At 36.3% G+C, this 22,446-nt stretch overlaps 1 protein-coding gene across 2 annotated transcripts in view; it reads left to right on the top strand.

Moving 5' to 3' along the window:
- The first annotated feature begins 346 nt into the window (after window positions 1–346).
- The window catches only part of FMN2 (formin 2), a 153,999-nt gene continuing 131,899 nt past the window's right edge, over window positions 347–22,446 (top strand). For both annotated transcript variants that reach the window (XM_088161548.1, XM_088161549.1), the window contains exons 1-2: window positions 347–2,116; window positions 16,948–17,114. In XM_088161548.1, coding sequence (XP_088017674.1) covers window positions 556–2,116; window positions 16,948–17,114 — 1,728 coding nt within the window. In that variant the 5' untranslated portion in view covers window positions 347–555. The remainder of the gene's footprint in view (window positions 2,117–16,947; window positions 17,115–22,446) is intronic.

The following is a 22,446-nucleotide window of genomic DNA, read 5'->3' on the forward strand; positions in this document are numbered from 1 at the left end:
TTAAATAATCACAATATTTTTCTTTCCACGTTTGTTAGTTTTATTTGTTTAAGCAATTGCAAAGCAGTTCCAGAGTAATTAAAATACTTTGCTTTAATTTTATTTTTTTCTCCTTTTTCTCTTCAGGAGCTTGAAGTACGGAAATTATAAATGATTTGGTGACAAGCCGAGCTTGCAATGCAGGCAATAAAAACCGTGGAAAAAGAAGTGACTTTTATAAAGGAAACACTTTTCACAGAATCCTTCCTAAAGCAACAAGAGTGCAGCAGAAACGCGGCGAGCAGGCAGCTCCAAGAGCAGCAGCCATTGGAAGGAGCTGTCTGCAGCTCTCAGTGCTGTACTGAGCATGTCCCAGCGGAGCCCAGGGCGAGCAGCACATTATGCAAAAAGGCAGCTCTAGCAGATGGGAGAGAGGCACAGCAAGCATTTGCCTCACTTGCATCACCACCGCTTGAAAACAAACCTGGATCGCTAGAGGGGATCTCGCCGGCAGGCCAAAGGAATGAAATCCGGGAGGATGGCTTGATTGCCGAAGGTGTTGCACTGCGAAAAATCATGGGGAATCAAGATGGGAAGCTAAAGAAAAATACAGGTGATGTGCAGGAAGGAGGAGAAGATGCCTCTGGGCCCAAGGATACAGACGGCACAAAGAAGGTATCGGGAGGCAGGAAGGGACTGGGCAAGCATGCAAAAGGGACCGAATCGGGTAAGAAGAAGGGTAAGTCTGACTCCAAGCCCTCTGTGTTTTCAAATCTGAGGATCAGAAAAAATCTGTCCAAGGCAAAAGATGGGAATAGCAGCTCACGGGAGGATGTTTTGGAAAGCCAGGCCTTGCAGCCTGGCGAGCTGGACAGTACTCATTCGATTGTAACCAAAACTCCCGATATAAGCATCTCTGCAGATGAAGGGGGTCTCTCAGACACAGATGTTGAACATTTTGAAATCAGAAATGAAACTGTTCCAGCTGCTGCGGAGACACAGGATGGACAAAGGACCAGCTCTGGCTCTGATACAGATATATACAGTTTCCATTCAGCTGCAGAACAAGAGGATTTGCTTTCTGATATCCAGCAAGCTATTAGACTGCAGCAGCAGCAGCAGGGGGCAATTAACATTGGAACTGAGGACCTTGTCACCAAAACAATGGGCCGACACATGGCTAATTCTCAAGCAACCCCCTTGGATTTTGAACGGTTTTTTTCAGTAACTACCACTGACAAAGAGAGGAGCCCAGGCACTGAGGGGGCTTTTCCAGCAGTATCGGAAACTGTGGAAAACGTTCCCGTCTCCTGTGCAACTGAACGCGAACCGAAAGGAGCAGTGAATGGCACAGGCTCTCCTGGTAACAGCTTGTTTGAAACACAAGAACGTCAGCCACTGATTGAGGAACAGCCCCTTGCTGGAGTGGATGCTGTAGCCAGTGAACTACAAGATGGTTCGAATAGAACTGCAGTAGAAAACGGGTCTCAGACACACAGCTCCACACAACCTTTTCCAGCTTCAGTGGCTGATGCTGAGGCTAAAACTGCTGAAGTGCAGGCTGTTGATTTTCAGGGCTCGGTAACAGAGGGTAGTATTTCAGATGCAGGCCGTGATCATGCTGCTGAGACTCAGGAAGGGAAACGCACTCTGTCAGCCAGTCAAGAGGAGCTGCATAATGGTTTATCCACGGAAATGAAAAATGGCAGTTTGTCCTCTGAAGGAACAGCAGACAGCCCGATGCTTGGTTCCCGATGTTTTAAGCCCTATCTAATTAATCCTTGTTACATCAAAACCACAACTAGGCAACTGAGTTCTCCCAACCATTCCCCTTCTCCCTCCCCATCCCAGAGCCCGCTTTTCACAAGGAAGCAGGAATCCTTCCACAAAAAGGAAAAAGTCTCATTCAGGAAGAAGAGGTCTGCTAGTTTGGCAGGTTTGTTCAGTCGTTCTGCAGACTGGACAGAAGAGGTGTCTAATCACAAAAGCGAGATAACAGAGAAAGTGAGCTCTGCAGACTATTTGGAGCACAAGGGGTTTAGAGAGAAGTTTCAAGCAGAAAGAGTGCCTTTGACTCGTTCAAGAAAGTCCTCAGGGGTCCAGGCTTCCACAGAGACATTTCCCAATGTCTTTTCAGGTGAGTGATCTGTATTAAGGGTTGTTTTGGGGATTTTTTTCCCCCACAACAGCTTTGAAAATATTTTAAAAATATTTTAATTCGTTGCATGCAATACTTTTCGTGCATTGTCATCTTTATGTGTGATGACAGCTTTAAAATCCAAGGCCTGATCTTACAAACACAGTCACATTTCATGAGTCTGGCAGTACTGCCAGTAAAGGAAGTGCATAACTCTTTGAAGTTTTTCTTTCTACTTGTCTCCTTTGTCTACATCCTGTAGGAAAAGGCTGAATGCCTAAAGTTATTCTTGTTGAAAATGGTAAAAGCTGAACTGTTGTAGGCAGACCAGCTCTCTGCATAAATAGATCTCTCAAATGCAAAGCTTTCTGTAATCAGGGTCCTGTTTGGGGTTTTCTTGTGCTAGGTACTCTTCTAGTGTACAATAAACATGTGAGAGCTGCACCTGGTGTTAGACTGAGGAAATTATGAGGATTTGCTTAGTACAAAAAGGAACAAGCCATGCAAGCACAGATGGACAGCACTTCAGAGAGAAACCAATTTCCTCCTCAGAAGGGGGAAGGAGGATAAGAAAAAAATGTTAATATGTTGAAAGACAGCAAAAACAGGGGAGGAGAAGGGAAACTGAGGGTTGTACAATTTGGTAGCTATGACAGGCTGCTGCTCAGGCTACATAAGGTGACTCATTCAGTAAAGTATTCTTTACCTTGCCTGTTAGGCATCTTACATCCTGTCACAAAGACAAGGGAATAGAAAGTTCACAAATGAGGGAGTGTGAGTAAATGGTTATATTTACCTCATTGGAGGTATGTATACAGAGAAAACTCAGCAACATATTCCATAGATTTTTCACTACAGAAACCTGTAGAACTAAGAGAGCATACCCTAAGAGCACCTGCTATTAGATGAAATAAGTTTTTTCTTCAATGAAGTCAGTTCTAGATGCATGAGCACAGCAACTATATATGTGCACAAGCTCTTTGCAAAAAATTGAATGAGTTTTTTGTGGCTTTATGAAAAGTAAACAAAAGAGTATGATTTAAGAAGTAAATAACTAAAATTATTTTCTAGATTCAAATCACAATGCTTTCATTCTTCAGTAGTCTTGGACAAAAATCCCCAAATTTAGTCTAGAAAATTTTTTTAACACAGAAAAATCAGTCCCCTCTGAGACTAGCCCTCTGTGAAGTGAGCTGAATCTTTTGTTTGTTTGTTTGTTTTAAATCCCTTTCACCTGTTTCTTAATTTCAGACATGCTACCTAAACTTTTCTAGTGTGAGGTGTTCACTCCTTTCAGATTTGTAGCATATAAAAAGCATACTAGGGTTTTTTTAGCTCTCAACATTTGACAGCTTATAAACAACTCAGAAATTTTTCAATTGCCACAACAGTAATTAGACTTTATGGTGGTGACATGATGGAAATAAATGGTATGTGGCAAACTTCAAGAACATGGTATTTCTTTTTAGATACCTTTTTTCTAGGAAATATTTTTTTCATGTTTCCTCACAAGGTTCTGATTTACTTACTGATCATTTTTGTTTCGGTTTGGTTTTTTTTTTCCCACCAATGCTTTAGACTGTTATTGTGAAGGGACCAGTGTCCAGTGCAACAGTAGTTCTATCTCTTATGGAAATTACAGTGACCCTCATTTGCATGTACATACCAGCTGTCTTTACGGGCAGAGGACAATTATATCTTTCAGTTCATGCAGAAAAGCCTAAAGTGAGGGAACTGGAAATGACTCATCTCTGTTTGGCCATTCATAGTTTTAAAAAATGTGTTCACAACCTAAAATTTGTCAAGAATTTAAAAAATAGCAACTAGCGTACATAAGCAAGGGAAATTAAACTTCACGTTACTATTTCCATAAACTGTCATTGCTGTAAGATCAGAAAAGCCTCTTTAAATAAACCATTCTTCACAGTAATGATTACAGAAATAATTTCCTTGAAATTTGATACTACTTGTGAAAAATGTTGTCTTTTACTTGCATGCATGAGATACATTAATTTGGGTATTAGCATCAGGCTTTTAGAAATTACATTCTTGATAGTGGGATATTTCTAGCTTAAAAAAACCCCAAAACTAAAGCAAAGCCAATCCCAAACATCTTCTTTCCTACAGCATTAAATTCCATTTTGCTGTGCAGTGACTGCAGTGTTGCTCTGCATTTCTAACTAGAATCAAGTGAAATATTCCACACCACTTTATCATTGATTTCAGCGACAGCGGGTTCTATGCAGATGATTGGCCTACTTTCACACCATGTTGTGGTTTGGCTGTGTGTCATTTGGTTTTCACAGTGAGCCATACGAACTCTTTAAGACTGCTTTAATGTAAAATGTAGATGGAAGCCAAGGACTTGAATGGCAGAGACTTTGCATATTTTAATTTTATTTTACATAAGAAGGAAAGTACAGTGTTTTGAATTCGATGCATTTCTTAGGAAAGTGGAATGCACTAGTTTATGGGCATTTTGTAATTCAAGCATTGGATCTATTTCATTTTTTCTGTGGACACCTGTATTTGAATTTGTAGTGACAGTAATTACAAGTTCTAGATTACCCAATGCACAGTGGAGCCATGGTTTTTATATCATGGTCCCAGGAGAGCAAGAGCTCAATAAGAGTTGGTTCCTTCACTTTGGTGTGTGGCAGTGAATGATTTACACTAACGTGAGGAGAGTATCTTGGTGGGAAAATGAAATTGATGTTTCCAAACATTAACATCACTGAAATGAAAGAGACAATAGACAGATTCAGTAAAAAGGATTTCATTCTTGCATTAATTTGAGGTGCAGTGACTGCAGAGGAGCTAATAAGGGTGTCTTTTGCATAAATTGAATGAGTCCCATCAGCTGCCCCAGATGGTAATTAAACTTGACCCAGACAAGCCCATGCCCTTCCTATTCTCTGTTGGCTGGTTGTAACACACTTGCTGAATGAAGCTCTTTCAAAGAGATAATTTATCTTTATATTTTTCTTCAGAGATTTTTTTTTCTGCTCTATCTGTAAAGAGGAGACAAAAACTCCTGGCTACCATAAAATAAAACCTGAAACCAGTGCTGTGCTGGTATACTCATATCTGCTTTCTGATTTCTGCCACTTTATTTTGTACTATGCTAACACCATCTTCCCACTTGGAATTGCAGTGCAGTGTCTACAGGCATATACAAAGGTTAAGTACAGATAGGTATGTGAAAACTTGAAAAAACTGGATCAAAGTTTACTTCTGATACATAAAGTAGATTTTTTAAAATGCTTTTTCAAGGCTTTTTTTTCTTTCTAATTCATGTGATGCTGCACACAACATGGATTTGTGTCTGTTGGCACCCTGAGTGGACTGTTTATCAGGCAGCTGTTATTTAAGATTACTTATGGTTTGCTGTTTCACTGCTGATGTTTGTTAGCAGTAATACAAATAATTCTTTTATCAGATGGGGTGTTGCCTACTCTAACTACAGCCCTACATGTGGTATGTGATCACACGCTAGACTGAGTGTGGCTAGCAAGCATCTGAAGGGAAAGATCCTCCTCTTTTTGCCTAGTACACACGAAACTTGTGGGGTGGGGGACGACTCCAATACTGCACTTCAACTGTACTAAAATGTATTTGAAAGTGGGCTGCAATATGTTGTTGAAAGACAGCTGAGTGCTGATAAGTTACTTTAATGTTACTGTGCCAGCACTGCAATATGGGATTTGGAGCCATATGAGTAATTTCACTGGAATTCACCACTGCCACAGGCTTGTTTTGATGGAATCTCATGATTGATACTTTGATCTTTATCTAGAACTGCATTGAGAATAGCAGGTTTTGGTCATGAGATTGAGTGGTTCTATCTGTTGGGCAACCACATTCTGAGCAGCACCACATTCTGAGGTATGACTGGCAGCCTGACATGTCTGCAGTAGGAATGTGTGGTCTTGGTTGTCTTATGGTCTTTTTTGGGGTGCAAAGGGGGAAAAGAAAAGGGACGATTTATAACTGAGGTCTATGCATCTCTACTTGGTTCTGAGACACAGTACCACTAGAATATCTGTCACACAAGGCATCTGTCTGGAACTGACCATTAAAGGATGTTGTGTGCTTCAGTGACTTAATTTCTGTAAAATGAGCAGTGGGAATAATTATGTGGAGTTTGCTTGATTCTATTTCTTGGATCTAATTGTGTTTTATTATTTTTTTTTAAATATGCATGTATTTTTTAATAGCTTGGGGCATGGCTGGTCTATTAAAAAACAAAAACAACTGTGTGTAGGACTTATTTGCAGAAAAAAAACCCCTATTTCTTGAAACAGACCTTTTTTTCCCTCTGCTGTTCTGTCTAAGGAAAAATAAACTTGGATTTGAAAATCAGCTCTAGGGATATTTTAGGTTGACTGTATATGAAGGATTAAGTTTTAATGTGAATCTTGGTGATTAAAAACTACAGAAATACTAATTACCCAAGATATTTTGTTTTAATCAAGCTCAAGGTATGGCCAAGTGTACTCCTTATGAACTACTTCTGCCAAAATTTCAGCTTACATAAGGAGTAGCGGTGATGAACCGTATATGTGTAGGTGTGGGTGACTGCAGCTCTGGTTATTTTTAGGTACATTTGAAAACATCATTCTGTAGAAGTTAGCTGGACGGCAAGTTTCCAGAAACTTACTTTTATGCAAGCAGTTCATCTTTTTTGGGAATGGGGTGAGTTGGTACAAAGGGTACAGGGCAGAAGCAGAAAGAAGCTGTGAAAGAAGGTGATGGACAGATGTTAGGACTTTACATTGTGTCACTTCATTCCTGCCTCTTCATATGATAATAGAAGGTCAGTTGCATAGCTGTGTCATGCTATTATTTTCTCGAAGTAGCAGCAGCTTCCTGCATTCCTACACTGCAGTTCATGCAAAAAAAATCAGGGACAATAAGGTGGGCTGTGTTACCTTGAGTGAAAAAATTACTGTTCCTCCTTGTGTTTTTATGTTGCTGCTGTCCAGAATTTTTTTTTCTTCACGCTAATGGAATAACTAGGCTTTCTGACCAGGAAGTGGGTTATGTTTTCTGATGCTAAACCTTGTTTTATTCTTGGATAAATACTCACCATTACTTCTTTCATCTGTAGTTCACAGCAGTAGAACCATTAATAAGTTGTCATTTTTGCCATAGTAAGAAGCAGGGGTTATGAAATTGTTTGGGCAAACATCAGAAGTTGTAAAAGTAAACCCTAATCTGTATAAAGCTAAATGTAAATACATGAATATAGAAGTACACAAATATTGAGAATCTAATTTTTTTACATATATAGCTAAGTGGTGGCAGGAAAGCCTAGTAAAAAAAGAGATTTATTGAGACATTCTTATTTGTCAGTGTAAGTGTGAAATTTTTTTGGTCTTGGGATCTATATAAAAGTTTTCAGGAATGACAGAGCTCTGAACCTGGTGTGAATTTGAATCAGGAGAAAACACAGATAACTTTACTGTGGAACTAATTACAGAAGACACCTTTCATCCTAGAGCTCATTTGATGCTGGGATCTCAGATGTCCCTTGAAGAGGCAGAGATAGTATGTACCAGGGAAGAGGTAACACCTATCCTTTCCTCTTCCTTGCACTGATAAGGGGAAAAAATCACTGTAAAAAAGAAATCTATGTTGTAGTATCACAATAACTGTCAACATTAACATCTCTTAAAAGTAATGGAAGAAAAGGGAGTTTTCATTGAAAAAAAGGCAAAACCCCAAAACATTGCCCTCATAAAAGAGGTTGTATATCCAAGTGCTATTTTTTCATGCAAAGAGTCAAGAAATAATTTATGCTGAGAAATTGTTGAGGGAAATATTTGATCACATCAGTTAAAAAAATATAAAGGCCCAGTTAGAGCAAGGGAGTTGTATTCCTAGGTTTTCTTCAAAGGAAGTCTAGAATATATCTGCAGAAATACATAGATGTGCACGTCTAGTTTTGGTTTTTGTGGAATGTACTTCTAACTTCCTGCTCTTCCCCCTTCTTTATCTAACTGTTGTTTGTTTATAGATGCAAAGAAAAGCTTTTGTACACCTTGATAAATATTAAAAAGCAGTTACTAAAGCTGGAGATTAGCAGGCCTTGGAAACACAGGTCCTGGAAGAGAAAGCAAGCTAAGGCATGCCTGGTAGCTAATAAGTTGGTTGAAAGAAATGTCTTATTTTTGTCCCACCTTAAAGACTGCCTAGTTTGGTTGAGTTCAGTTGTGCCTTGTGACTTTTGGCTGCTTGAGCACACACCTGGATTTACTTCTAAGGTAGAGAGAGGCCAGACTGTATTGAATGTGGAATGAAATGTCAAACCATTGGGAATAAAGTTTTACGAAATTGGTTTGTAAGGAACAGTGTGTGTCAGGCTGGACTGACAAAAAATGCTGTTAGTAATAGATGCCCAAAAAGATACCAGAGGAGCTTCTTACTTGAAAAGAGCTAGACAGAAAGAATTGTGGCTTTCCAGCAGTCTGTGAGAACCTGGCACAGATTGCTGCCTTCACATTACAAATCACCACAGAAACTAAAAGCATAAAGAGGACAGAATTAAATACTTGCTGAGAGGAAGCTAAGTACCCAGAAAACACAATATGAAATTTGCCAAAGATACATATGGTGCCTAAGAGACACATATAGATTCTCCTTCATAATAAATTGGTATAATTAGGGAAGCTTTATAAATATACCTCTGTAAATGATACTGCATTAAAACCTGAAGAGAATTCAGGGTGGAAGGACACATATAATTTAATTGTTGGGGTGCGAGGGCATCTTGTTGATATTTTTAGGAAGATATTTTGTACCTGTGCCACTGCTACATCATAATTGGGGAGTTGTCTGGTATTTAGAAATAAATTTTAAATCTTCAGCTTCTGAAAAAGGTATATTTATCTTTTCCTATATATGTTACATATGTATGTCACTAAATGACATGTATAAATGACATATAGCAAAAGTTGGGGATAAAATAATAGTTTTATATTCTGTCTCAGCTTATCCTGTCATACATATGTCATATGTAAGAAAATTCACTGTGTGGGAAAGGTGTAAAATCTTAGTCACCATGGAAGCAAAATTTCATGGAGCTTATGTTCAAGTTAGGGAGATAGAATAGTTCACAGGCTTTCTAATCTGGAAGAATGCTGAAAGCACTGTCACAGCCTAAAATCACAAATATTTTAATATCTTTGGAAGCTCTGGTGATGGCAAAGCTATAATACCTGCTTTTTATAAAAAGTAAAATATTGCTATTGTAAATAATCAAGCTAATATTCATCATGTTTTTGACTGCAGCAGCAAGCAAATCTTTGGAACAAATCTTGAAGGAGGAAAGGATAAGATATAATTAGCTATTGAGTATATGACAGAAGGGTAAAGAAAAACAATAAAATGCAGCATGGTTTTAGCAAAGAACAGTAAGACTGCATTGATAACATTCTATTTACAGCTGCTTTCTAGACAACACAAGAGTGGTAGGAAAGCGTTCATCTGCATTTCCGTGCATAGCAATTGGTAACACTGCAAATCCTTTATCTAAAGAAGAAAAGTCCTGGTGGTTTTAGATAAGGGACTCTGTCATGTTACTTCACTGCCACCAGAGGAACAAGGTCATTTTGGCGTGTTCCCTGCAGTGTAGTGATTGATGGGCTCAGTCAGGCTGTGGAAAGTTTATTACATAATTAACACAAGAGTAGACCTGTGTCCTGAACTTTGTCCTGACGATAGCATTTGTAGGACTTGATATTTTCACTACCAAGTAAAATATTCATTCTGCTTCTGTCTTTCTATTTTATGACACAAATTTCAAAATTAGGAACTGAGCTGACCTTAGGATTTCATTGCTCAGGATCAAGGTCTGCATTAATTAGATTTTCAGATGCTTTCTAGCATGATTTGTGGAAATATGGTGTGTGTTTAAGTAATCTTATAATAGGCCACTGCGTTATATTCTGAAATTGGTGGTGTTGTCATGCCTCATAGTCAGCACAAATGATCAGGTTTTTTTAAAATACAGCTGCTTGGTTCAGTTAAGGCAAACTAGAGATGAAATAGGAGATGCGGTTTTTTTGAAAGCTGTTTGTAACATCCCTTCTGCTGTGAATTTTTTACTTCCTTAGTTCAGTGATCTCTCTTTTTCACCTTTAATTGTGGAGAATCCTTTTTTCAAATTTTGTCAGACCTCTACTTTTTCCATCAGGGCCATTTGAATGAGGTGCTACTTTAGCCCTTGTGTGCACTGCGGTGGCTGGGGGCAGTGGCAGGATTCTCTTCCAGGGGCAGCTAATGCCCTTCCTTCCAAAAGGGAACATGCATACGTGCTCCTTAGCTCTCTTTGGGATGTCTCAGCCACTTGAAGCTGTTAGCATTATGTGATGCTCTTTCTTTTTCTGTGTAATGTGTTGCTTGTTCTTGGCTGAGTTGAAATCTCACTTATATGCTTAATAAAGCTGTCTTGCACAGCCCAGAATCTGTTTAAATTTTTGGTGATAATTGTAAGGCTGAAATAAAGGAAAAAATACTTAAGTTGCATGGGGGTTGATGTACTCTGGTCCTATCCTTAGGGCTACTGAAGAGTTACATGGAAATTTTTTAACAGTAAACAAGGGTACTATGAGAAATAGGACATTATAAAAGGAGTGAGATTGAGATGCCAAGAAATTCAGACAGCTTGGAAAAAATAAAGCATAGTGTTTACTGTGACAATCAAGTACAGGACTGACAAATGTAAAATTAGTAACTGATATTTTTATTCTAGTTGTTTGAATAGTTTATGAATGTATTCAATCAATACATTGTTCACTGTATTAAACAGATATTTCTGACTTTCAAATTGAACCGTGTGTAGGCAGACATAGAAAACTGTGGGAATGAGGGAGATAGTGTTGATATATGGCTTTTTCTTAATTCTCAGGCTTAGACAGGCTTTCTACTTTGACTTCTGAATTTAAGATGATGTGTGGGCTTAGTACATACCATCCATGTAAACATAGCCAGGAAATCTGGAGGCAGAACATCAGAGAAGGAAGGATAATCTTCTTTGGTATTTCCACACATCCCTAACTTTATTAATGTTCTAAATACTAAAATAAAGGGTATAAATACGAAAAAATAATAATTTATGTATAATATGATAATATACAGTATAAATATATAAAGATATCATTATATGACATGTATGGGTTTTTTTCTCCTCTTAGAAACATAAGCTTTTATACAACCAGTGAAGGCAGAGATCAGCTATTATACTGATTATAAAAACAAAAGGAAATATGTTTTCCAGTATTATGGCAATGTGTGACCTAACTGTAGACCTTGACCGATTTTGTTAAATTTAAGGTTTATGTTGCCTAGAAATTATAGACTTAAACCATGTTTTATTTTGTGCGTATTCAAAGCAGGTGGCTTTTTTTTTTTTTTTTTTTTTTTGTTATGAAACTGTATTGTGTGGAGGCCTGTTGCTTACTAGGTTTTCCATGTTTTACGTAACCAGGAAATCTGTCATGTGATTTTAGGATAGTATCTGTCAATAAAAATTCAATCCCCTAAAAAATAAAAAAACCCAAAACAACAAAACCGCTAAAGCAACCTCACAGGATGAAAAATCTAGAACAGTTTACCAATCAGAAGAGGATTAGAAACTCTGCAGTGAAAAAGAACAATAAATGAAGTTTCTAATCCTGCAATATTTGGCATTACCTCCCAGGTCAGTCTTCAGGCAAATAACAGACAAAACTAAATTGCTTCTTTTATACTGCAAATGCATACTTAATATGCACTTATGCAGTACTTAGGCTTATTATTTGAAGAAAAGTTGGCTAGAATAACAATTTCTGTTTCATTCCCCAGGTTGCACGTGCATCTTGGAAAACCTCTTCTTTCTCAGCAGTCACCTGTTGCACTTTATATTTAGGATGACTAGTACAGGTTAGCTGAAAAACTGGAAATTTGAAAAGATTTTAAAATGAAAGGAAAACATTGGAGAACTTTAATACTTTTTTTATCATCGAGGTAATAGTTTTATATGTAAAATGTTAATGTGCTTGATATGTTTGAGACCTGGTAAAGTACGTTGAACAGCAAAAAGATGAAAATGGAGTGTGATTGATTTTCTCTGAAAAATTATTCATTAAGCTTTTGCTGTATAATTTGAGTGAATATGATGAAAGTGTGAATGTGTACTGAAAATTATTTAAGAAATTATCTATAGTTGCAATTGCTATCTCAGCTAAAAATATGAGTGCTTTTGCAGTATTTTTGTCTCTCTTAACATGTTTGTCCTCTTCTGGCATTCTGGAGCATGTTTGGTGCTGCACTGTTCAGGTGCTTTACCAGATGACTGAGGCCAGAGTCAGCTGCCGCCTTGCTGGCAGCATACATAGAAAAGGAGATACAAAAAGGATTGGAATGAAGGAATGATTTAGACTAATATGGAACAGCAGATAGCTGAAGCACAGCATTTCCTAACTTTAGAATGCAACTCTTTCTTTTTTTCCTCCTATTTTCTCTCTGTTTTTTTTTAGTTAGGGTTTTTTTTGTTGTTGTTATTTTTTGTTTATAAAACTATGTAATTGAAGTACTTTTTAAATGAGAAACCGTAAGAAGACTAGGATTGGCTTTTCACATTTTGCAAGACTGAAAAAAAATATTGTAAATGGAAATTCACCATTTTGTTTATTTCTTCTTCCTTTTCCTTTATTTCCTGTACTGTCTCCCAAAAATAGAGCAAGGCCTATGGTATATTTGGCTTCAAAGCTTATGAAATCACTTTGCTGTGTGAGCATTTCTGTTCTTACTAAAATGGACAAAAAAAGGAGTAAACTGGGGAAAAGGAAGCAAGCAGATTTCAGCTTTTGAAGATGTGAGCAATATGTGCATAAACCAAGTTAACTCTTGAGGTGACTGAATAGAACATTCAGAACTGGTGTTGTACTGAAGCCATTCACTCTGCATTAGGAAGAATAAGAATGGAAAGTCTGTCTCCAATGTGTGTAGGTTAAGATGGACTGATGCAACTGCTGTATTCGTGGTGAAAGTGTGGTGTAGTGCTCTGGTTTTTTGGAGAGACAGTCACTGAGACTGGCAGAAGAGGGAGCTTTTGGAGTATAACTCATTTTGATCATTAGTCTCAACTGGTGCTCACTGACAGCTGTGCTTCCAGGCTTTTACAAATCCAGTGTGAGGAGGATAGAAGACACATCTTTAAAGATAAATGTGAGATTATAACAGCAAGATCCTCAGGGAAGTATTATTGCAAACTCTGCTGCAGAGCAGTGCTTCAGTGCATGTGTGTGTGTTTTCAGTATGACTATGACCATTCCAGTTTTCTTCCAATTCTCACTTCCATTCATGTCTGTTCCTCCCCTCAATAATTAATCGTATTCAAAGCTAACAACATTTCTATGATATTGCTGCTTTTTAAGGATTTTCTTGCTCACCTTGTAGCTCTTTGATAGGCTTGTCTTCTGAGCATATCCATCATCTGTAAGGTGAATTCATTGATTCAGGATTTGCTTGTATTTCTCTGTGGACAATACTGAACACTCTTTTACCCACATTTTTCATACAGGGAGACAGTATGAATGGAAACCATATTGGGACATGTGAATTTTCAGTAGGGAATAGATTACATATTCTGCAGAGATGGCTTTCATGAACAGTGGTGTTCAATTCTTGATCATAGGGATTGGATGAGCACCTGTTGTGTCATAGTGGAGGAGACAAGATCAGTTGTGCTTCGTCTTCATGGGAGAAAGAGGCAGATGGTATAGAGATGGAGAACAAGGACTCGGAAGCTGAGCCAGAAGATTCTGGCTGAGTCACTGTAGCAAAATTACAACAACATATCCACAGAAGGCCAGAATACCTGATACTTCCAAACTTAATCTCATGTTCCCATTCTTTCAGTTGATTAATTGTGTAATCCCTTGCAAGAGAACTAAAAATAAGTCTTTTTATCCCTTACCAGTTTTAATAAGTCATTCTAAGCTCCTAAAAATTATCTTCTGAGTTTATAGTCATCTTACTTGCGGAAGATTTTTGGCAGGATCCTCAGAATACTGATTCGATCTAAAGCTGAAGTTCTTGTCTAGTTCAAAATTTAGTATGCTTCCCATCTCTTGCCAAAATAATTAGGGGAAAGGTAAGAATAGCATTCAGGAACTTCATGACCTGGGATTTCTAGGAAGAAATGTTTTAAATAGTAATAGCGGTAATTTAAACTCTTAGGGAAAAAAGACATCTCAGAGACCTTGGTTTTAGTTTTTACTGTTTTCATGGCAGGTAAAGGCAGTCAAGAGAAATTCTTTGCCTTCCCATTTCAACCTGTAGCAGAAATCAGCCAATCATCTAATAATTATGAGATTATTAATCATTTAATTATTCCAGATTATTTGCAAACATCTTCATCTCCTGAAAGTATTACCTCATGTAAGTTAAGAATATGAGGTGATTAATGTATCTGAGGCCAAAAGCTCTTGCTGCTGCCTTTTATTTATAAACTAACAATGCAAAATTGTAGCTCAAAATCTTGTAGCTGGTTGAAATTTAGCCTGAAATCAGTTTAAATCAAATTGCTGATTTTTTTCTATGTTATCAAGTACTTGCTAATTATTAAATAATTTTTGCTATCATATTTGTTCCAATACTACTTCATGCTCAGATGGACAAAATTATATAATTTCTCTTACCGTAATCTACATTAATTAAATTCATTAATGACTTTTTTAAACATATTTTATGTTGTTTGAATACTAAATTATTTTTAGAAAATAATCAAAAACTACTATAAAAAATTAAACTCCAACTAAATAGCAACTAAGATTCTGTACCATGTATTTGAACTTGAGCAAGACATTAATTGCTATAAAAATTAGCAAATTAATGGGTGGATTAAAAGGGAAAAAAGCCTCATCTCCTGTTTATTAATTTACAGATACTGTTCCTACTTATTAGGTCAAAGGAAAAGGAAGGGGTTATTCTGGTTCTAAATAGAAGAAGTCTCTCTAAACATGACAAGATTATTCAAATGGTGAAATGTCTGGGGGAAACAAAAAGAAAATCTCTCAAGTCTGACATTCAGTAGTCATGGATAACCTTTCAATATATATCACAGAAATGTGTGATTTTCTTGCATAATTCTTTCTGTTTGGGTGTGAGCAAAGTGATCCCTGTGGTCAACAAGAAAGACTGCCTTGAACTAATAAACCATTTTGAAGAATTAATAGCTGAACTGTGATAGAGGAAAATGTTGAATAAGCCGTTTTGTTGGCATTGCATTTTAAGTGGCATAACCAACAAGCAGAGGCAAACTTACTGGCAAAAGTAACAAAATTTATGTCTTGTACAAGTTTATCTCAAAGCTTATCTCCTGTTTTATTCCCTTGAATGTATTGTATTTTGTCTAATAAAGGGCTAGCAAACTTGGACTAATAATCAGATAATTATCAGACTTCTAGATGTGGAAACAACTTCCAACATTTTGATGCATTGTTTATTTTAGAGTGTATTGCCACATGAAGTTAAAATAATACAGAAACTTCTTGCCAAATGTCACTTAGAGTATCCCTTGAAAATTGCTTCCAGATGTTTAAAAGAAAAATCTCTTTAGTATGTTCAGACAGCCTGGGAAATTTTACATTTTGAAAAAAGTCAGTGTTCAGTTAGAAATCGTGCATGTAAAAACCAGCAGAATTATAATTATCAATATTATTGTTATAATGTTAAATTTCACTAAAATTCTTTCTTAACACAGTTTTGTTTTTTGGGGTTTTTTTAAATACCTTTGGCTTTGAATGAGTGGGTGGAAAAACAGGCTATAGAAACTTTTTTAGGTACAAACTATATTCCTAGCTAGTTTATACTCAAACATGAAGTTAACTTTATTACTCCATTTGTCTTTTCTCTTTAAGTAGATCTATTTAATCTCTTTATCAAAATCATGTGACTCTGAACTTTGGCATCTTTTTACGTCTGACATTTTAGAGCTTAAGCAACTTCATATTCTTGTAGATTTTACTGCAACCTGTGTATGTAACTAATTTTTATACTCTATTTCTGGCTAAACTCACAAAGCATTTTCATATTTCAAACCACTAACATTTTCTCCTCTAATATATTTTATAACATATGCTTTCCTTTCATGTTCTGGCTGGATAACAAAAGAAAACACTTTGATCATGAAATCTGGCCCTAAAAGAGGAACAAATATCTTCTTGCTCTTTAAAAGCTTTACTTCTCTGAATTGCTGCTTGTGACACTGCATTTTAGTTTGGGGTATTCCACCACTCTGGAGCTGTATATAATACAATTTTGTACAGAATAGTTATGAGGCTTTTTGCTACTATTCTTTTATTGAGACTTTCTCCAAAGAAACAGCAATATTTCTTAAAGACTGTAATAATTTTATGATTCAAAAAACAAAGGCTCATTCCAGGAGTTGGGAGGCTAAACTCTATACTAACTTTTTTGTGACATCTTTGGAAGAAGTGTTTCTCTTGCTAATATCTTGACTTTCCCTTCAGAACAATTGTATAGGAAATTGATGCTACAATAACAATTCATAGTTTTTGTTCCTACTTCACAGTGCAGGTGGTGCATATAATACATACATATGTTTTCTTGAATGTCCTAATTAATCAGGCTCCAGATTACTTGCAATCATTATGTAGAAATATGTTTTATTAAAGACTTATTATCGGATACATTTTTCAATTTTTTTTATTTAATATTTTTTACTTCTAATAATCTAGATTTTCAGTACACACTGTAATGCCTAAATGCTTGTGTCCTGTGTATAGCTACGAATTCTTATTGATCTCTCATCACTTTGGCAGGACGAACTCTGCTGGAAAAGCTCTTCAACCAGCAGGAAAATGCACCACAAGAAGAAGCAGAAAAACTGTGTTCCCGCATTATTGCCATGGGTCTTTTGCTTCCATTCACTGACTGCTTCAGAGAGCCATGCAACCAGAGTGCCAAGCAAAGCACACCCACGTTTGATGTAAGTACTGAAAAAGTTGTCTTTTGTCTCTTTTGTGAAGCAAGACATGATTTTCTAATAGTTTATTCCTCCTGAAAGAATTCAGTTTGTCATTTTAATGGAAATTGCCCTTAGGAGAGTGACCAGCTATTTTTCTGTGGTCAGGTATGTATGCTTTTGTAGCCACATAAGCATGTTCTCCTATAACTTGACTTAGCTTTTTAAGTCATATCTTAGTCTTAGTCTGTTCTTCCTTTGCAGTTTTCTTTGTTGTCTTCTTTGAATCAAAGCACTTGGTGACACCAAGATTTCCATCAATAGGTACTTCACCAAAAAATAGAAATTAAAGGAAAAACAGAGAACAGCATGTCACAAAATTTTACAGAACAAAAACTAGATGTCTATGCTAGGTTTTTGTTTTGTTTTTTTTCCCTGGAAATACTTTTGATACAAAATAGTGCAGGGGTCAACGCAAATATTCTGACATTCCGGCTATAGTGTTATCTGGCTGTAGTGGGCTATCTGGCCAGGTGTTTGCCCACTGTTACAAACCTGGATGTAGACATAATCTTACATGCTTTTCCTTTCTCTTGGATAATTAATTCAACATTAGGATGTCTTCTTGTTGTAACCTATGGCATTTTGTATTGGTTCATGTGGCTAAAGATAATTCGAGATTTTGTCTTCACTATTTAGCTTTAAAAGAGTATACAAATATTAACTAATCTACATAATGTCTTGCTGGTATAGTTAAGATCCATCCCTATTCTACACCTTAAGCTGAAGTTCGGTTACAAACACTCAAAAAAGGTTTGGCATAGATATGAGAGAACATGATCATTTTTTAACTCTTTAAATCTTTCTCATCTTTCCTGAAGAATAGTTTAGCACAACTGATAAAGGTAAAACTGAGAGAATAATTTTTTCCAATGAATTCTTATACAGGTGTTCCTAAATAACTGAGTTTATCTACAAAGTCATCCCATGGTCCCTCTAACAATATTGTATGTTTTGGCTTTGGTGTTACTGTTTGGTTTGTTTTTCTTTTTTTTCTTTTTTTTTTTTTTTTGAGATGCAACATTTGAAACTTTTTTTAACTGGTTTTTGAAATTAATTGAAAACTGCAGTTTAACTATAAAACTGAGGTTACCCAGGCAATTTAAAATCACACAGTATTTGGAAGTGCTTGTGGTTAAATATACTCATAAAAGTTACTTGAAAAGACAAGTTTCTTATTTTTCAGGTTGTTTAAGAGTCTAGTAGCATTTTCCACTCTCCTGCTGTTACTATATATTCATCCTTTAGATTATTGAATACCATATTTTTAAAAGCTTCTCTTACATTCTAAATAGATTTTTTTATCAAATTCAAAGTTTTCAAAGGAACAGAAAAGGCTCTTTTTTAAACTGATATACCATGCTATGTCTGAGTAACAGATATTTTAGTTATCTTTTGTTTAACATGTCCAAAAGGAGGGGCATAGTAGTAGCCTAGTGCCATGTCAACCATCTGTCAAGGCCAGGAAATTAAGATGATGCTGGATTAGAGTGAACTTAATTTGATTTGGTCTATCAGTAAGCCACAAATGTCACAGCTTCTGTAACAATTTTTCTGTATAAATCCCCTAAATAGATGGCACTCCTGGTAAAACAATGTCAGAAGTGGTGTACGACACTGTTATGTAACCAATAGTTCATGGTACTTCAAAGGAGCATACAGCTGTCCTGAGCATCAGATCTCCATAATTGAATTCCACATGGTGCACAGCTGAGAGCTGCTGATGCTGAGTTTTGGAATAGGTTTCTACTGCAGCCTTGGTGACCTCGGTACAGAAACCCTTTTCAGTTTATTCATTGCACGTTCTTAAAAAAAAATATTTACAACTTTGAGTACAAATTTTAATGGCTGAAAACTTGAAAATTGTGCATCTCCTTTCTTCTTAGAGTAAATTTAAAGTATTTTACAGAATACAAATGCTAATTTTTATGTAAGGGAATGAAATAATTAAAAATTAGCTTGAAAAAAAATTATGATGATACTGAATATTACTTTAAAAAGGACATGTAAGGTAGATGAGTCATATCCTGTCTTTAATCTCTCTCCATGTGTATTCTTTGGGGTTTTTTTCCTATTCACATTTTTCTTGTTTGTTTGTATTTTTAAAATTCATTAGAGCTAAACTTCAATGTTGATCTAATATTTATTATAAAGACATAGGAATCAGGACTTAACTAAGGACTAGCCTTAAGACATAAATTTCACCCATCTTTCACTCATCAAGAATTAAGAGGTACATCTTTTTTTGACTTTACTCCAAAATTGAGAGCCGAGCCAGACCCATATTCTTCATTCATCTCTGAGTTCATCAGACCCCCAGTTCAATTTTGGATTGCCTCCAGTTTGGCTGATATCCTTTTCACTTAGCTGAAATTGCCATCAGCAAAGCTCCTGTCCTGGTCTCTGCCATCTTGTTGGCCTTCCTCCCTCCTTCCTGAAGCCATGGTGCTTGCCTGTTCCTCAATGTTACTTCCTTGGCTACTTTGATTTTCAACTTAGTCTGGTGCTTGTAAAGTCTCTTATGTCACTCTTTCAGAATATATATATTTTTTTTTTCAGAATTTCCAACACTTTTTCCACTGAAACCCATCCTTGAATCCTTTTCCTCTTTTGTGACTTACCCCTTATATTTCTGAACTTTAAAGTACTACTTTTTTTTAATTGAATAAAATCCATTTTTCTCTTCTTGCTTAAGTGTGGTCCCTTAGACTTTATTTTTTGAAGATGTTAGGTTAGATTTTATGAAAACAATTCAGTAAGTTTTGTTCACTCTATGATCTGTTGTTCATGGCTTGAGATGAATAGAAATAGATTATTTAAAAGTCCTATCCTCTCACTCTGATCCCCTTTTCTGGATGGCCTCTAGTGAATTTAATTTAACATAGCTAATGCTGAAATCTCTTGAAATGTTTGCAATTGCACATTTTGATTATATTCTCATTTTCTTTATTAATCATGCCACTGGTCACCTCTACTTCTCCCTGTCTTAGAAATGTTTATTCAAATCTTGCGTCTATTCTCAGTAATGCAAGAGATCTGGTTTGCTTTTTTCCTCCTAAGATATTCCAGGCTTCAGTGTAGGCCATTAAAGAATAGTACACGCCCTCTTTTTGTTTTCTTTTTAGATCCTCTTTATTTCTCTTCCCCTCTATCTGATTTCAATTAAGCAGTGCATTAAAAGTAAAGAAAACTTTCACAGCTCTTAGTTTCTTGGGCTGGTTTTATAATCCTAGAATTCAGTTTAATTTAAATTTTTGGCAATTGTGTTTCTGGTGTAGGCTATGCTTTGCGGATGTGATGGTTACTCCTTTTTCCATATAAGGCAAATGTGAAGGATCAGCAAATGCTGAATGAGAGCGCATAATCTTCAGAGAAATAGCAGCTGTCACCACATTTATGCTGAGGATAGTGTTCCGTTTCCAAAGGCTTATATATTACTCAGGTCTTTGGGTAAATTTTAATGATGATTGGAGATGACATGTTCATGAAGTATCTCTGAACTTTTTGTCAAATTAGCCCAAAGGACAGAAATTTTAGAACTGTTTCAAGAACATATGAAAACTTACATGTGCAATCTTGGTCTGTTTTGTCAATTTTTTTTTTCTTTTAAACAGTTGATGGCAGTAGCCCAGAATAAAAGTGTAGTCTGAAAAATACAAGTTGAAAAAAAGCTTTAAAAGTAACATAAATAGAAAAGGGTTGGTGTTTTTAAGATTTTGCTGTTGAGAAGCAGTGGAAGCTTTTGTTATAGCTCTTCCTACCTACTCTTACAATGTAAAGAGTAACTTAAAAAGTAAGTAAATGTTCAGTGGCAGGAACTCTGTCTAGACATATGTTGCCCTTACTGCTGGTTTCCCTTTTGCTAGTGAGGCTGCTAATTATTGCTTCATGTATGTCAGGGCAACTTGCTCATCAGGCTGTCTCTAATCTGTCATGCTTCTGCTAGTATTTTATAAAAAAAACCCCAGAGGATTTAACTAAAAAATTAATCAAGTCAAGCAAGTAAATGGACAACTTATAGAAAGATAGATTAGGAAAAGCCTGCAGAAAGCATGTTCTCTGAAAAAATTGTTTGCCTTTTGATTAGTTTTTGCCTCTTAAATTTTTCCCTTTTTAGCAGTTGTGAGTTATTCAAGAGGGTTTCTAAAGATTCAAATTAAAACAAAATATCTTCTGAGTGAAAGATATGCAAGACATTAATGCCTCGTGAAAAATCTTCCATTCACAAACCATAGAATCATAGAATTGTTAAGGTTGGCAAAGACCTTTAAGATAATCAATTCCAACCTTTAGCCCAGCACTATGGTGTTCACCATTAAAGCATACTCCCAAGTGCCACATCCACATTCCTTTTGAGCACTTCCAGGTATGTTGATTCCACCACTTCCCTGGGCAGCCTGTTCAATGCCTGACTACCCTTTCAATGAAGAAATCTTACCTAACACCCTGTCTAAACGTCTCCTGGTGCAGCTTGAAGCTTTTGCCTCTTGTCTTGTCACTTGTTAGCTGTGAGAGCTACCTACCTTCCTATGTGTAGTGCAGCTGTAGTCATAAGTTTATTGGCATGTTACCTCATTATATTACCCTATTAGAGTAAAATAATCACGAAATTGGCATGTCTAAAGAGTGCATCTTTGGCAAGAATGTAACAACATCTTTCATTCGCCTGTTGGAAGGTCACAGTTTTTAATAAGTAGAGGTCTCATCTGCTTAGCTCCTCTCTTAATAACCACCTAAGGTATAAGATAGCTATCTTCAGGGAGCCATCAGTAATGTGTATAAATTATAACTATTTGCATTAGAATTTAAACTGTTCTTAACAAGGAAGAAGCTGGCATTTTCCTATCAATGTGAGGCAACTTTCTTTAGCATCTCAGTGCTAAGAAATACTGACAGTACTTGGTATTTGCATTTTATCCAGTGGTTGCAATTAGCACGCACAGTGGATGTGTAGTCCCTAATTGTGACTTCCCGTTTCAGATTTTACATTTCATGTTGTATAGTCTAAGCGTTTTTTCTTTCCTAGCAAGTTCCTACCTTTTTCTGGTAAGCTTTTCAAGTAACTTTGTGTTGTTTCTGAGCATTAGGCTTAAAACAATTAAAATCTGTATGAAACATTTTGTGATTGAGGCTTTCTTTTATAAATTTGTAAGTGCTTTTGAGAAGAAAAGTGAGGATACCTTAGTATCCATACTGTTCTCTTCATTTGAGGAACTTAATCTCTATTTCACACTGAAGGGTCCAGTAATGGCCACTTTCCAAGTGGCAATAACAAAAAATATAATCTTCTTTCATC

The sequence above is a fragment of the Sturnus vulgaris genome, chromosome 3 (assembly GCF_052056855.1).
Source record: "Sturnus vulgaris isolate bStuVul1 chromosome 3, bStuVul1.hap1, whole genome shotgun sequence".
NCBI classification, from domain to species: domain Eukaryota; kingdom Metazoa; phylum Chordata; class Aves; order Passeriformes; family Sturnidae; genus Sturnus; species Sturnus vulgaris.